Source organism: Mya arenaria, chromosome 16 (genome assembly GCF_026914265.1).
Source record: "Mya arenaria isolate MELC-2E11 chromosome 16, ASM2691426v1".
NCBI classification, from domain to species: domain Eukaryota; kingdom Metazoa; phylum Mollusca; class Bivalvia; order Myida; family Myidae; genus Mya; species Mya arenaria.
In genome coordinates this window covers 25,821,270-25,837,500 of record NC_069137.1, presented here as the reverse complement: position 1 = coordinate 25,837,500, position 16,231 = coordinate 25,821,270, and the positions used below count along the sequence as shown (strand labels likewise).

Genomic DNA, 16,231 nt, shown 5'->3' with positions numbered 1-16,231 from the left:
CATTTATTCCATCCGAACACATTATTTGCAGGATGTAAAGAAACGTCAATATTCATGGGCAATAAAATGAATATATAAAGCTCTCTTGAGAATGAACTCCAAGCCAGAAACTTAATTTATGTAATACATTACTTTGTTGTTTTTTCAATGCAATTGCCTGCCCACAGTTCAATAATCTTTGACAGACATTTATTATATTGAATTGATGCTGATTCATCAAATATTCAAACTGTCATTCTTTTCACCATACTGCAAATTCAATTAGCTTTCTAAAATTTCAATTTATTTACATCATCGGGAACAAAAATCTAATACAATAACTTCTAATTCCATAAGAACTTGGTTCAATCATATGGAAACTGATTATTGATCTATTTTCATATAAGGCCAAGGAAAAAAAAACAATCTAATGTTTCTCTAGCCTTTTTTTTAAGAAGCTTAAAAACAAGGGATTTTATTGAAATCATATTTTATTTATTTTTCCCAAAAGTCAATTATTAATATATTGAGTGTTGGTTTTGTGAAAATGAAATTGAAAGAATTTATGAAGGCTACTGTAAATTTAACACAGCTTTAAGTTTAAACCATTATTGACATCTGTCTTAAAACACTTATAGTTTAACATCATCTTCAGGGACTTACTCATGTTTTAGCACCTTTTTTTCACCCAGTAATTCATCTTTAAAGGACTCTAAATGATATTAAAACAGCACCAATATCAAATTCATTTTTAGATTGAAAAATAAAACACCACACACACAAATGAGATATGAAACTGAAACGTACAGTGCCCAAGAAACTAAAAACGGTTTCCAATAAGGCCCGCTTAAAAAGATTGTTTGGTTAGGGTTACATTCTTTTCAAAAAAAGGTAGTGTTGGTAGGCTTTTTTTTATTAGGCTTTATGTAAGCAAGTTATTTCTTGCATACCGGACTTGTGTTTCCGGTCATGTGACCAGTGCTGGAAAACCCCATCTTACATACCCGATGTAAGATGAGTCACGCGCAACAACGCTTCACTTCTTATTTTATTTATTGTATGGTTTATGAAAAATAAATTCTTCCTTTTCAATAAAGCGCAATCAAATATATATGTAATTTTCTTCATTGGAGAATGGTTTTAAAGTTATCTTCTGTAAAAAGCTTTAAAGATTTTAATCTACATATTAAAACACACAATGTTTAAAAACATTTTTTTTTTGTAACCCAAACCAAAAGTGTTTTTTTTCAGGCCTAAATAGTGAAAACTGTGGCTGCTGAGCTCAAAGACTATGTTGATACAACTCTCTAGATGATCTCTGATTACATAATAGGCGCAATTGATTAAATAAGGTGTCTCTGTGCACAGATCAATATAATAGCTTCTCCCTGATGCACATCAATGCAGTTCCAGGGAGAAGCTATTTACATGCAATTGAATGAAATATTTCTACGGATATATGGTAAAATGTTGCAAATGCATTCATTTAAAGAGAATTTACATGAAATAACAAGCTTTGATTGTAGAACTTGTAGAATTAACAATTCTGTCAATAGAGTATTTTATGAACTGGATATAATCAAAATATTATAATGACTGCTCCCTTTTTGTACAAGATGTCACTGTGAAAAGGAGAAGCCATTATTTTTAATTAATTTATTTCAATGGAAGGATTAATCATAAACTTGACTAAAACATAGATTTGTAATTATTTGAGGTTCTGTTCTAGTAAGTCTTCTGGTTTGGGTTACTTGACACTAACCTACAAAATAGGAACTGACCCTACCATTTTAATAGTCTTGTCAATAATGTTTTTTTATTATTATTTTTTTTTTTAGAATGTTAGAATGTGTTTAAATATGTAATTTAAAAACAGATAAATTTTTGTGCTGAAGATTATTTTAAAAAAACCTTACCACACAATTTCAACTGTTTTTGGACTTACTTATATATATATATACCCGAGAATAAATTGTCTAAATATGAACTATTAATATAACGACTTCTCCCATTATGTACATGTTTCCCTTACAGGGAGAAGCTTTTTAAACCCCCAAAAAATCATCCAGAATTTCAAGAATTCCAAACACTAATGAAAGATCTGACATTAATGCACATTTAGTGCTATATCAATGACCATTTTATGATCTGTATTATTTAATGACTACTCATAAGTACAAACAACATTAAAGCATCAGGAAGAAGTTATTAATTAAATAATTTCAGAGGTTCAACAAATACTCTTCAATATGAAAACATGCACAGCTACGAAAAAATAATAAAAAAAATAATTGAGAAACAAACAAATATAATTCAAAATCTGTCAGAGCAGGGACATACAATATGTAATAATGAACAATATCCCTTTTTTTTAAACTTAATTACTGCTCCCAAATTATTTTCAAGTATAAATCACTAAAATTACTTCCGCCATTATTAGGAGCAGGAAATTAACTTCACCCCGAATATCTCCCATAGTGGGACAATTCCAGTAGGACTGAAGTTATCAGTAAGTTAATTTAAACTTCTCATAAATGGTAATCTTATTACAAAGTGCCATTACGGAGGAGACCAGATGATATTGCTGTCTCATTTCCGAAAAGGGCATAAAGTGCAAGAAAATTATGGCAATGCAAAACTTAGTCATATATACCTTCATTGAAAAGATAGATGATAATTATGTTTGTTTTTGTTATTTAAGATCGTGAAATGTAAAATAATTTTTAGTGTGCGTAGATAATTATAAAAAGAAACAGGCATGCATTGGTTAAACAGTTGTCTCAATTTTGGTATAAAGTATCATAGATCACATGACTGGGGGTTAATGAAACATTCAGAGAATTAAAGAGTGTAAAGTTAACAATGATCAAGTTAACAACATTGTTAACTACACAAATGTTCAGAGCAATTGGCCAAGTAATGATGAACTAATCTATGAGTCAGGCCCCAGTTTTTCGAAGCTTCTTAAGTCCATAATAACAGGATTCAACTAAGCTCACTATTTTTGTTTTGCAATAATTTGCATTACATTAACTTCTTCAAGAGATTTCATACTTTTGATAGGAATTATCTTTATGATAAACACAATAAACCATTTTTCATTCATACAAATTTGATTTAAGTACGTATTTCCACTAATTGAAATTTTAAGCTGTTTAGCCTGTTTAGTTTAAGAAGTTTCGAAAAATGAAATAGGCCATGAATATCACTTTAAGCCAAATTTTTAGTTTCTGAATATGTTAACATTCACTTAAAGGGACTAGACACCAGATGATCCCAAAATTGGCAAATACAGCATTTCCTCAAAACAAGCCTAGAAGTGTCAAAACGAGCTAGTATGAGGCCGATTATATGCCACTTAATATGATTAAAAAAATATTTTGACACTGTCTCAGCTGAGTTTAACTGTTCAATAATATAGGGTTATTACACCTTTTTGAGGTCGTAAGCATCTGCAAAGGCCCGCAAAATGGTTTACAACCCGATGTTTATGGAGTGTGTATTTAGAATGTGAAAGTCACGTATACAAATACAAGACCATTTCTAAATTTACTGGAATTTACGTGATAAGACAAACCCATTAATTTTTTTTTTGAAAAATACGCATAAAACTGCGAAAGTCACATGTGTCATAAGCCATATGATATATCAGTTAGTAAGTTTCAATTCGTTGAACACAATGATACCAATTTCATGTAAGCTTTTGACAATTTTCTTTTTTTATTGCAATATGGTATCATCCGGTGTCTAGTCCCTTTAAGTAAACTCTGTGTACTCCTTAGAAAACACTGAATATCACAGACCTAAGGGGGGGGGGGGGGGATTTACGACACTAAAGTCAATGTTGCAGTCTTAATGTAAAGAATAATTATCTCTCTTTCTGTCAATGCACAAGAAATTAAAAAAAACTATCCCAAAGAAACCTATTGGAGCCAAAAGAAGGGATAATGAGACACAAGTAAGTGAGGAATGAACCACAAGATCAGGAAAAGCAATTTACTTGGTGCCTTCCAGGCCGTAAAATCTAACAGAAAATTTCAAAGTTATGATGATTGAGTTTTAATAATTGATGAAAAATGGGCTATAGCTCATGTTAGCAGCGAACCGGGAAGCTTGCGATCGCTTTAATGGCTAGAATTGACGTCAAACAGCACTATTTTCTTAATTTCCGCTAATGGAATTTAAACGGACAGAGAATACATTCACCTTGAGTTCTCTTTTAGACAATGGGAAACTGACAATTAGCTTTCTTTCAAAATAACATCTATTCTATTAAGAATGATTACTTTTGTTTCAAAACCTGAAACAAACATTATCATAATTATTGTTTCTTTAAATATATTTTACAAACAATTTTTTTAAAAATAATTTTTGAAAGTTATTTGAAAGTCATTTTCGGAAGATATTACTTTTGTTACTTTTTAACGAAAAAAAAAGGTTTATTTAATAATTGTGGAAAGTTATTATGTTGCGTATCTTAAGTACAAGATGTATTTTATAATATTCATGGCAGGCAGTTTTAAACCCTTAACTTATATAAACAATATTTCCCTTAGATTTATCATCATGTTATTTTCGACAAGTTATATAGTTGTATTAAAAAACAACATTAGTTCATCATTTTAAGCTATTAAACATTATCAGGTTATGAAAACAACCTCTGTACAACCTAAATTGGAAAGCAACGTTGTGTTGAAGTTAAGTCCACAACTTTCTTTAAATTATAATAGATGAAAAAGTACTGAAATTCTAAAAGGTAAAACCTATTAAGTTTAAAAATTTAGAAAACCCATAAACGATGTTGAACTTAATCGTTCCATTAAATCGTTCCCCTCCAGTGATGACATAGCAAGAATTAGTGTTGCGTAACCTTGGTGGGATAATTGCAAAAATTGTGAACGTTTTACTTGCGCGGTTGACTGGATTTATATCCCCTAATGGTTAAACGTCTTCATTTTATTTTAATGGCAGTCTGTGTGATCATGTGATCAGGCTACAAGAAAAAATACATTTGGTTCTGGTTAACAAACCCTACCAACGAAATAGGCGCTGAGAACCTACCAATTTTATAGTCAGTTGGTAAAAATAAAAAATAAATAAAATTTAGGAGTGTATTTTAAATTTTAGGATTGTATTTTAATATTCAGTTTAAAGTTTTATTCAGAAGGTAACTTTAACACCATTTTCCAATAATGATAAAAACGTTCTAACATAAAGCAAATAAGAAAAAATAAAATAATAATGATAAAAAGCCTACCTACCCTACCTGTTTTTGAAAAGGATGTCACCCTAACCAAATCATTTTATTTTTTTTGCCTGATATGAGGGTATTGAGCACGTGAGTCAGGCGAGCATAGCGAAGAGAAAGTACAGTCATGCACCTTAAGGCAAACAACAGACGTTACTATGGCAATTTGAAACAAGTCAACGATTGTACAAAAATATATCGAATGATCAAGAATTTTAATTGAATACAAAGTGGGATGTCAGACATTATTCTTATTACAATTTTATGTTTAAACTTTTGGCTACTGAGCTTGTTTCTGTAGCTTTTCTTATAAATATTAAAAATTAAGAAAAAAAAATAGTATCCTATATAATTATAACCAGTAAACCTATAAATTATATTAAAGTAAATGTCGTTAAAATTTTATATAAAGCATTCAAAACATTGATAAAATGACATACTGTACCCGCAATAATTATTAATGATGGCTTTATTAATGGAATCTATATTTGGGCTCCAATTTTATTTAATTTATTACATATTTGCATTTAAATATTATCTGAAATCTTTAGTTATGTTTGAGAAAGGCCGTTTTAATTTTATTTTATGTACATCAAAATTAAGTTAAACAGTTTTTAGTGGTCAATATTTAATTTTGTCTAATGAGAAGAAAGTATTTTTTAAATTTTCCGATACATTTATTTCAGTAAATCAGCAGTTAGCCGTTAATGATATTAATCAGGTGAAGCGGTAGATATTAAACAGTGGCTCCCCCAGTTAGTGGCTAGTTTACACAATATGATGTAGATCACTAGAAAAGTTAAAGTTAAATGTACTTACACAAAATTAATGGTTTTCACATCATTTGAACCATTTATTTTTTCTAAGTACATAATAACAACATAACTAAATCATTATGAAATTAACTTCTATGAAGTTAAATATCATGGAATTTTATTTTAGACATGAATGAAATGTTTATTTAAAGGAATAGCTGTAATACGTCAGGAACTCTGTGAAAAAAAAATCTGTGAAGAACAAATTGCATATCCCTACAATTAAGTACTATTAACAGCTTTAAGTGTAAACGGTTGCTATGACAAACATTAAAGGACGCTTAATTTGAAAATGACGTGCTAAATATGGCATCGCTCGTACATTATAAAACTTGCATAATACAGCATTGCTTGTTATAACCAAGAAATAATGCTATTTCAAATACAGTGACATAAATTTTCGTGCAGCTTTGAGGCATTCTGAGTGGTGATCGTTTATTTTTCTCTTCTCTTTCTAAAGAGAACTGTTTCTAAATAGTTTCCACTTTTAGATATTCAAAAAAGCATATAAAACTTGGTAATTAAGGCTTTGATAAATCTGTTTTGTAGATTAACTTAATGTTCAGTTTTTAAACTTATTGATTTAACAATGACTGTGAAACAAGTGATTACAACATTAGATTAATCACCCTTGTTGGCACGATGTCTGTGACGTGTGAGTGTGGTCTTGGGTTGTGGAGGAAACCCACTTGTCGGGCTCGGTGACCACAAACCAAACTCACATGCGCCCAGGCAGGGACTAAAACCCAGTGAGAAGCGAGTGCGCTAACCACTGCTCTAACCAAACAACATATTAACCATGTTTATAAGTCTTTGGCAACAGGCTGTCTAACGATTAATAAACGGATATGAGGATATCAGTAATGGTTGAAATACTAATAACACTCACAGCCTATCAATGAGACAGTCGTTATTCCTTGAAACAACATTGATATTGGCCTTTAATGCACTTTCAACCAGTTTTGAATAAGTCGAAACAACCGTATTATTCCAAATAAGGTTTTGTAAGGCCCTTTTTTATCATAGAAAACAATCCCACCTCCCTCCCGGGGCGGAGATATTGGAGGTACACTTCTAATAATAATTCATAGCCTTTCCCCCTCCTGGGGACCAGAGATATTTGAGTAACAATTTCCAAGGATATCTCATGTGAATGAAATTAATTAATCTAACCAAACAGTTCTTCAGTACATTCTACAGTGTCTCGACACAATTATTGATCGATCTGAATCCTGCTATGTAATCAATGATCATACCAATAATAAGGCCAAATAAAATATGATTCTTTGGTCCCCTAAAAAGGAGGTTTGGTTTAAGGGTTACATCCTTTTCAAAAACAGGTAGGGAAGGTATGCTTTTTATATTATTATTTTTTATTAGGCTTTATGTAAGAATGTTGTTGTCATCATTGAATAATGGCATTTAAGTACTCTTCAGTATAAAGCTTTAAAGATTCTAAACAGCATACTTAAAGACCCACTTAAAAAATATTGAAAAAACCCAAAACAAGATGTGTTTTTTTTGTTATCAACTGACTATAAAAACGTTTTTTTTTAGGCCATATCAATATTTCTGGGAAAATTGGGATGGCCCCATCTCTTGGTTTTCGCTTTTTTTAAAGCAAGAGGGCCGTGGAGCAAACTGCAATGCTCATCTGTTGTGATTTCAGCTGAACAAGGGGCATAACTCAAATATTATTTTAGCCGGAGTTGTGGGCCCTGCTATACATGTGGCATTGCCTTTCTTATCTTGAACCTTTAAGTTAAGGCCATGGATAAAGTCTTTGCACAAGGATGCTGATGACAACAACGACAACAACACCAAGGCCATAAAATGATAACTACAACAATTTTTTTCTTCCAAAAACATGACAAGCTAATTTTAAACATTTCAGATACTTTTTTTTTTAATTTTCTTCCCCATTTCCCGACTTGTTGACCCCTTGAGGTGGGTTTTGAACTAGGAATGAGAAACCGAAAATATTTTCCTCTGCCTTAGATAATCAGTGGTTTAACCAATACTTAGTGAATTTCTGTCTCATTCACTTCTGCTCCTGTCTCATCAGAAAATTGATGATTAAATTTGCCAGATAACATAAGAGGTAATCATGACACATAAAATGATAGAATCTAACACATTGTAGATAGACTCTAGCTCATTGTCCAGGAAAAATCAGGAATTGACAATTTGGCCTCCCCATTAAATTACCAGGGAATTTTTAATCAATATTTTATTAAGTAAAAATACTTTATTAAGCTTTTCGGATTAAGATATCAATAAACTTGTGGAATAAATCAACAAATCACATGAGCACCAATACTTTATCCATTTTCAGTCAATGGGTATAACAGCATGGATTATGAATATTCTTACTAGTAACATCTGTGCCAAATTTCATGCAAATATTCTTAGTAATAGGTATTTTAAGTTTCATGTGATTATTCTTACTAGTAACATGTGTCCCAAATTTCATGCAAATATTCTTAGTAATACGTATTTTAAGTTTCATGTGATTATTCTTACTAGTAACATGTGTCCCAAATTTCATGCAAATGTTCTTAGTAATTGGTTAATTAAGTTTCATCTGAATATTTTTTATTAACATTTGTGCTAAGTTTCATGCAAATATTCTTAGTAATAGGTAAATTCAGTTTTATGTAAATATTATTTAAGTAACAAATTGTGTGCCAAATTTCATGTGAACATTCTTAGTAGCATGTGTGCCAAGTTTCATGCAAATATTCTTAGTGGAATATGTGCTATTAGTTTCAATAAAATTGTCATGTTCTTGTTAACATTTGTGCTAAGTTTCATCTGAATATCTTTAACAGTTTGTGACTAATGGTCTTGTTTAGAAAGTACTGCAGAATTTGGTTAAGTATTTGGGCTTTTAAGGTTTGCCACTCCAAAGATGTCAATAACACTTAAGCTATGACAATTCACCTTGACTTCTATGTTTGAAAAACAGACAAAGCTATAAGTCAGAAAGCATATTGCTTTCATGACAACAACAAATCTAAGATACTTATGCTTTAGGCTGTAGGCAAGCTATATTCTTGGATGTTCAAGACTGCATATACTATATGACTCTTACCTGAAAATAGAAAAAGAAAAACAAATATTTAGAAAAGTCATACACTAGAGTAAAATATATACACTCAATTTCTTTGATATTTTTAATTCAAGTGTATTGAGCTAACTAAACTCCCTTTTTAAGTCATTTTTCAGTCTTCAAAATTGGACTTAAAGATAACAAGCCCAAAGTCTTACACTATAGTGCTTGGTACCCAAGTCTTTCAACAAGCCTCGTTATATAAAATCTAAATTCCCTGCAAGCCAGAAAAGCGACCAGTAAAGGGCTTGCTTCTTTTGCTAATTTCGACCTCAGGTATGTTCTAAATGTTTTAGACCATAACTCATACATGCCATTGTTTCTGAAGACCTCCCAAGGGGATTTTGTTACAAAAACCAGGGGATTTGACATTAGCCAAACAGATTCTTGGAAATAGTTTAAAAACTGTGCCAGTACCTCTGTAATGCCATATTCGTTTCTGCAAACCTCCCAATAGGATTTGCTCAGAAAACCAGGACATTTTGACATTAGCCGAGGAGACTTTAAATGTGTCTAAAAGTTGCCTCAATTTATCATTAGTGCCACATTTCTGGCCTGTTCTACTTGGGAACGCATTTTATTGCAACTTAAGCATTTCTTTTTACTGAAAAGAAACACATTAAGTATATATTTTGTTAGAAAATGTATTGGAACACAGCAAATCTAGTCCTTTTTTCTCTCGGAATATTTATCGCGAACCGGCAGACCAGGGAATGGAAGTTCAGGGGATTTCCCCTGTGCCATGGCTGATAATATTATGAGATATGTATGATTGCTTTTAATTATTTTTTTTCAAAACTGAGTTTAAACATATTTGTCAGGGATCCATATTGAACACCGCTTCAAAAATATCTTAAATTAGATCTCACCTGCAAACGCCGCATCACTGAATTAACAATGTTGTCGGTATATAATATTTGAACTTAAAGTTGCACTCTCATAGATTAATTTTTTTGACCAACTGTTTTCTGTTTTTGTCTTGGATACACCAATTTTTAAGTGTTTGAAATTGAAGTTTTACTGCTTAAGGCGTTACTAACGCTTTAAAAAAACATGAAATTTTCTGCTGTTTTCAAAATAATTGAGATATTTTCTATTGTGAGCAAACTTAAATCACCGAATTAAAGGCATTCTTTAGATGCCAAAATCAGCTGATTCTGAGACAAAATAATAAGTAAGAGCAAAGCAGTAAATCTGTGAGAATGCAGCTTTTAGGCAACCATTAACAGACATAGACTTACATTGAAAAACAGGCTAAAAACCTCTTAAACTATAATATCTCACCTGCAAACTGTGCATCACTGAAAAGGCAATGTCCTCCATTACGATTTTCCAACTTCAGTAAAATCTTAACTTTAGAATCACTTAAGTTGTTCACTAACTTTCTGGCTTAGAATAAAGATCTCACCTGGAGGCTGTGTACCACTGAATTGGCAAGGTCATCGACTGACGACATGGCTGATTTCTATATATATATCACAGAAAATATCACACTTTCTTTAAAATATCACACTCAAATTGCGGTGTGTCCAGAATATCACAAATATCACACTTAAACCTTGCGTGTCCAGAATATCACACGTGTTTTGAAAGAATCACACTGATTCTGAAATGTACCCAAAATATCACACTAAATAGTTTATAGAGCAAAAGCAATATCCCCCTTTCTTTAAATATCACACTTCAAATAAATTGCTATGTCTTCCTGATATCTGACTTAAAATAGTCCATCACTAATGAGAAAGTTTATAATCCTTTCCCCTTAAATCTGAGCAAGCTTTTTCCAATATTCCTTCAATATTTGTTTTCACACAGAATGTCACACTTTTATATCTTCATTTACAAAAGGTGTGTTATGTCTTTCACGGACATGTGGGGTGATATTAACAATAGTGTTAGTGTGTGATAGCTACTTTTTGATTTTGTAAAGTTGATGGCATATTTCACACTGTCTACTTTTTCTTTATTCTCACTCTTTTTAATGTCCAATGCAGCCAATCACTTCTGTGCAAGTTGCACTTTATTTTAAATATTTGAAGAACTGTTGGAAAGACAATCATAATTAAGAACACGTAATTTCAATATCATAATCATCTCAAATGTTGAACTTATGTAAGATTATCCAGATAATTTTTATACTTTAAAGCTAGCTATCTTTCATTTTTCAATTTCCTAAAGATTTTTTTTTTTCATTTTTACCCTGAGCTTAAAATACTTTGTTTGGTAATTAATATGAAAATTGATGTGCATAAAAAAACCCACTAGTTTCCATTAACTAAATTAGCTCCCTTGAAACACATTGCACATTTTTCATTTAAATTAGCTCCCTTGATCTGCATCGCTTATTTTTAATTAAATTAGCTCCCTTGATCTGCGGTACACTTTTAAGCTAAATTAACTCCCTTGATCTGCATTGCAATTTTAATTGAATTTTCTCTCTTGATATGCATTGCACATTTTTTAATTAAATTATCCCTCTTGATATGCACTGCACAATATTTTATTAAATTATCTCCCTTGATCTGGAATGCACATTTTAATCAAATCAACTCCCTTGATCTTCATTGCACATTTTAATCAAATTAACTCCCTTGATCTGCAATGAACATTTTTAATCAAATTATCTCCCTTGGTGTGCATTATACATTTCAGTTATACAACTTTTTTCTTGTAAAAAGAAGGCAAAAGTTTGTCAAGCTTATATCATACTAGTTTGAAAAATAAATAACACTGATACCAGAGCTTATATCCAAACATGATTATGATGTATTTTGGTCAATTATAAAAAAAACAAACAATGATAAATGCAAGGAGAGAACACATTGTTGAAATTCCATGGCAAATCCTAACAGATCAGAATTCAGGCCCTAACTGAATAAAAATAATTTCTATTGAATTTAGTGAGTGAATGTTGATCAACATCTGCGGAGGATAAATTGAAGAAAATCTACAAAGATTTGGTGCCAATATTTACAGTCTGTTTCCCATGTAATGAGGAGGCATGTATTAGTTATAATTCTGTTCGATCCAGTGTTTCGACATTCTTCTGGATGTTTACATGGCAACCTGCTTGATTTATTTGATGAGAAACTGTATTTTTATCTAAATTTCATCTTTGTATGCTCAATAATTATTGTTTTATTTTACAAATTTGGACCAATTTCAAATTAAACCTGTTAAACTTTGGATTGTTTTATTCAGAAATATCATTTTGCTTTATAAAATCAGTGTGTATTTACAAATGTTTCAACACAACTTAAATTTAAAAAAAAAATGAATTAATTCCAATTAACTATAAACTTACATGTGTTCTTAGGAAATTGAAATACAAACTTGTTTACTGCACCTATGTTTTAAGATTGAGGATTTAAATAAAAAAACAACAAAAAAAACTTTTTTCCAAGCACAATTACATTTATTCCATAATTTTCTTAAAACACACACACACACACACCAAATAAGAGCTTAACTGAATATACACTAGCTAAAGTGGACCACAAATTCCCTTTGAAGCTAAATTGAAGTTGGAAGAAATTATGGTCATTATTGATTATGAACAGAAAATGTTTAAATAATTAATTTTCTTTAAGGGAATTTTCAATAGGAAGCAAAATTGAAATTATTGGAGAATTTCTGATGTGCACCAATGCCCTACTAGACTTATTGGAGTTTTTTAGTTAATTATTTAAATAATTATGATGAAGATAAAATTGTCTGCTTCCGGAATCACTCCATTATAATTTAATCATTTAGTTTAATAATAATTTAATTTATTAAAATTCCTAATTGTCTTAATTTAATATCATTTTTTAAGTCGCAGCTTCACTCTTTGAAATTATTTTTCCTTTTATTAACCGACTAAAATTATCTACTAAGTTTCAAGTTTTACTTCAAACAAAGTGAGTTCTATTAATAACATGACAATTAACCATTATGAAAGTAATGTTCATCTGAGTGGCGTTTGTTATTGTATATAAAAATCTAAATATATATATATATATAATATTAACAAATATATAACATTTTATTATTTTTTTAAGGTAATTAATTAAAAAATATATGTAAACAAATTTATATCATATTTTTTGTTATTTTTTCCAAAGTAATTAGATTTAATACTAAATATCAAGAAATAAAATAGATTTTCGGTACAAAAAACAAATGCAAAACAAATCATGCCTTTTCTTTCATCAATCCAATGACTATTATTAAACGCTTTATTCTCTTTTATATCATGATCATATGCTCTTATTTAACGCCAAGAAAATCCAGCATAAATCCAACTAATGCTGATAATTCCACAGAATCCTTCCTGCATGTCGAAACAAAGTCTGTTATTCACTCTTATACAGAAATTATTCCTTTATCCAAAATAAACTAAGAATTTGAGCACCTTGTAAACAACATATTTCCTAAACACAGCAAAAATACTCTTTTCCAAAAATACTTTAACTTTGAGTTAAATAAGAACAGAACATTTGCTTATTTCTTTAGTAAATCATTCATCCTTTTCTGCAAAAATACTAAAATTTTGAGTGTAGTAAAAAGAGCAAATTTGTTAATTTCTTTTATATAAATATGTTCATTCAGAAAATAAATCCTTTATCCGAAAATACTAAAAAATGTCAGTAGTATAATAACGAAACAGACTTTCTCCACTGACAGAGAAGTTATTCTTTTATGTAAAAGAATTCCCATGTACCTCAAATTAAACTTTATAGTCTAACGGATACATTTTTATAGATTTTGTTTCAAGCTTTCCATGCTGAAGAACAATTTTAGCCGTGAAATGCAACAGAATCCAACATTTACAGAATAAAACTTTCTGTTTCAGCAATAAAATCCCCTTTTGCGGCGATGGAGTTCATATAACTCTTTGAGATCCGATGGTACGAAGCAATAATTTTACAATTAAAACAGACCTTACGACTTTAGATGTTGATGCAAATGTTTATAATTGTCTAAATGTGTGAATTATAGAAAAAAACAAATTCAGGTTCTTGCGTCTTTAATCAAGTTTATTGAATTAAAATTGATTCCAGTTAATTTGACTGACATTCACCAGGTTGTCCAGAAGTTTGTTAAATTTAACGATGTGATTTACATCATGGTTGCTAACTTTTAAAGGCAAATCATTTTATGATATTTTCATATATGTTTTGTAAAGTTAACTATGTGATTTAGAACATGGTTGATAACTTTGAAAGGCAAAATATTTTATGATATTCTCATGTTTTGTTAAAGTTAACAATGCCATTAACAAGATCGTTGTTAACTTTCAAAGGTAAAATATTTTATGATATGCTAATATATTTCGTTACAGTTAACGATGTGATTAACAAAATCCCTATTAATTTATTTATGAAATGGCAATCTATTTGTTTACGTTAACTTCGCGATTAATGACATTTTTAATTTTTCAACATAATGTAAAATAATCCAAGGGATAATATTGCCACAATTAATTCCTATTTTTAAAAAAATCCATCACAAAATAAACTAATTCAATTTAATGCCATGACAACTAATCCCTGGAAACTGCCATATGTCAATCAAACTGAAAATCAAATATGGCTTGAATTTCGACAACGACATAATCTCTAGCGTTTTTTACATAAACATCCTAAGGCTGTGTAATATCAAATATCACTATGTTTCATCAAATGTCCCTATACCGATAATTATTTTTTTCTTGGCAAATTCTCCACACTGAAAACCATATCTCCCATGGGGACGACAAGACATTTTTTTCCCCATGATAAATTCCCTAAATGGTACAGAAATTGTTCGAGAAGAAAAGAAAATTACAAATGACCTCCTTACATTTCCCCTACTTTATAATCAGACCATGCACCAGCTGCGGTATTCAAATAAAAACATATCTTAAGTAATTTCTTTAAACTTAAGCCAATTTTCCTAAAAAATGTGTAGTCAAACGTAAAGGAAAATGTTTGGAATTCATAAAACATGTTAGATAATTTCTTAACTTTAGTCAATTTCATAAAATTTGCATAGTCAAATTATAAGGAAAATGTATGGTATTCATAAAACATGGTAATTTCTTAACTTAAGTCAATTTTATAAAATTTTCATAGTCAAACTATAAGGAAAATGTATGGTATTCATAAAACATGCTAATTTCTTAATTTAAGTCAATTTTATCAAATTTTCGTAGTCAAATTATTAGGAAAATGTATGGCATTCATACATCTTAGGTAATTTCTTAACTTAAGTCAATTTTCCTAAAATTTTCATAGTCAAACTATATAAGGAAATTGTATGGTATTCATAAAACATGGTAATTTCTTAACTTAAGCCAATTTCATAAAATTTTCAAAGTGAAATTAAAAGAAAATTTTATGATTTTTTACATAAATGTATGTATTTGAATCAAATCCATGAAAATAATGCATTTCAGATATTCATGAAGCGATTATATCATATATGATTAGTAAGATACTTAAATTAAGAAAATGACTTATATTAGGAAATGACTTATGATGCTTTATGAATATTGGTAATGGCTTTGGAGTTTATCGAGTCAATGTTAGATAGTACAATTACTGTTATCGATTAGCACAAAATTCTGCTGAGGAATCCCTTATGATTTAAATAATCTATTACATAATATCGTAAAGGCAAATAATATATCATTATAAATTGCGTTACACTTTTTGAGGCCCTGATAAAATATCGTAATTGTGGAAGACTTTGTGAGGCCTGATAAAATATCAAAATTAAAGCACAGCCCAATTTAAAGCGCTGATAAAATATCATTATTGCAGCACATTTCATATTGAGGCCCTTATAAAATATTAAAATTGCAGCACAGTTCATTTTGAGGCCCTGATAAAATATCAAAATTGCAGCACAGTTCATTTTGAGGCCCTAATAAAATATTATAATTGCAGCACAGTTCATTTTGAGGCCCTAATAAAATATTATAATTGCAGCACAGTTCATTTTGAGGCCCTAATAAAATATTATAATTGCAGCACAGTTCATTTTGAGGCCCTAATAAAATATTAAAATTGCAGCACAGTTCATTTTGAGGCCCTAATAAAATATTATAATTGC

General features: G+C 30.1%; 1 protein-coding gene across 12 annotated transcripts in view; it reads right to left on the bottom strand.

Annotated features, from left to right (window-relative positions):
- The window catches only part of LOC128221206 (protein couch potato-like), a 128,710-nt gene that overhangs the window by 35,682 nt on the left and 76,797 nt on the right, over positions 1-16,231 (bottom strand). For 4 of the 12 annotated variants that reach the window (XM_052929699.1, XM_052929702.1, XM_052929701.1 and 1 more), the window contains exon 2: positions 10,563-11,195. The exons of the other annotated variants lie outside the window; for them this stretch is intronic. In XM_052929699.1, coding sequence (XP_052785659.1) covers positions 10,563-10,610 — 48 coding nt within the window. In that variant the 5' untranslated portion in view covers positions 10,611-11,195. The remainder of the gene's footprint in view (positions 1-10,562; positions 11,196-16,231) is intronic. 12 annotated transcript variants of the gene reach the window in all.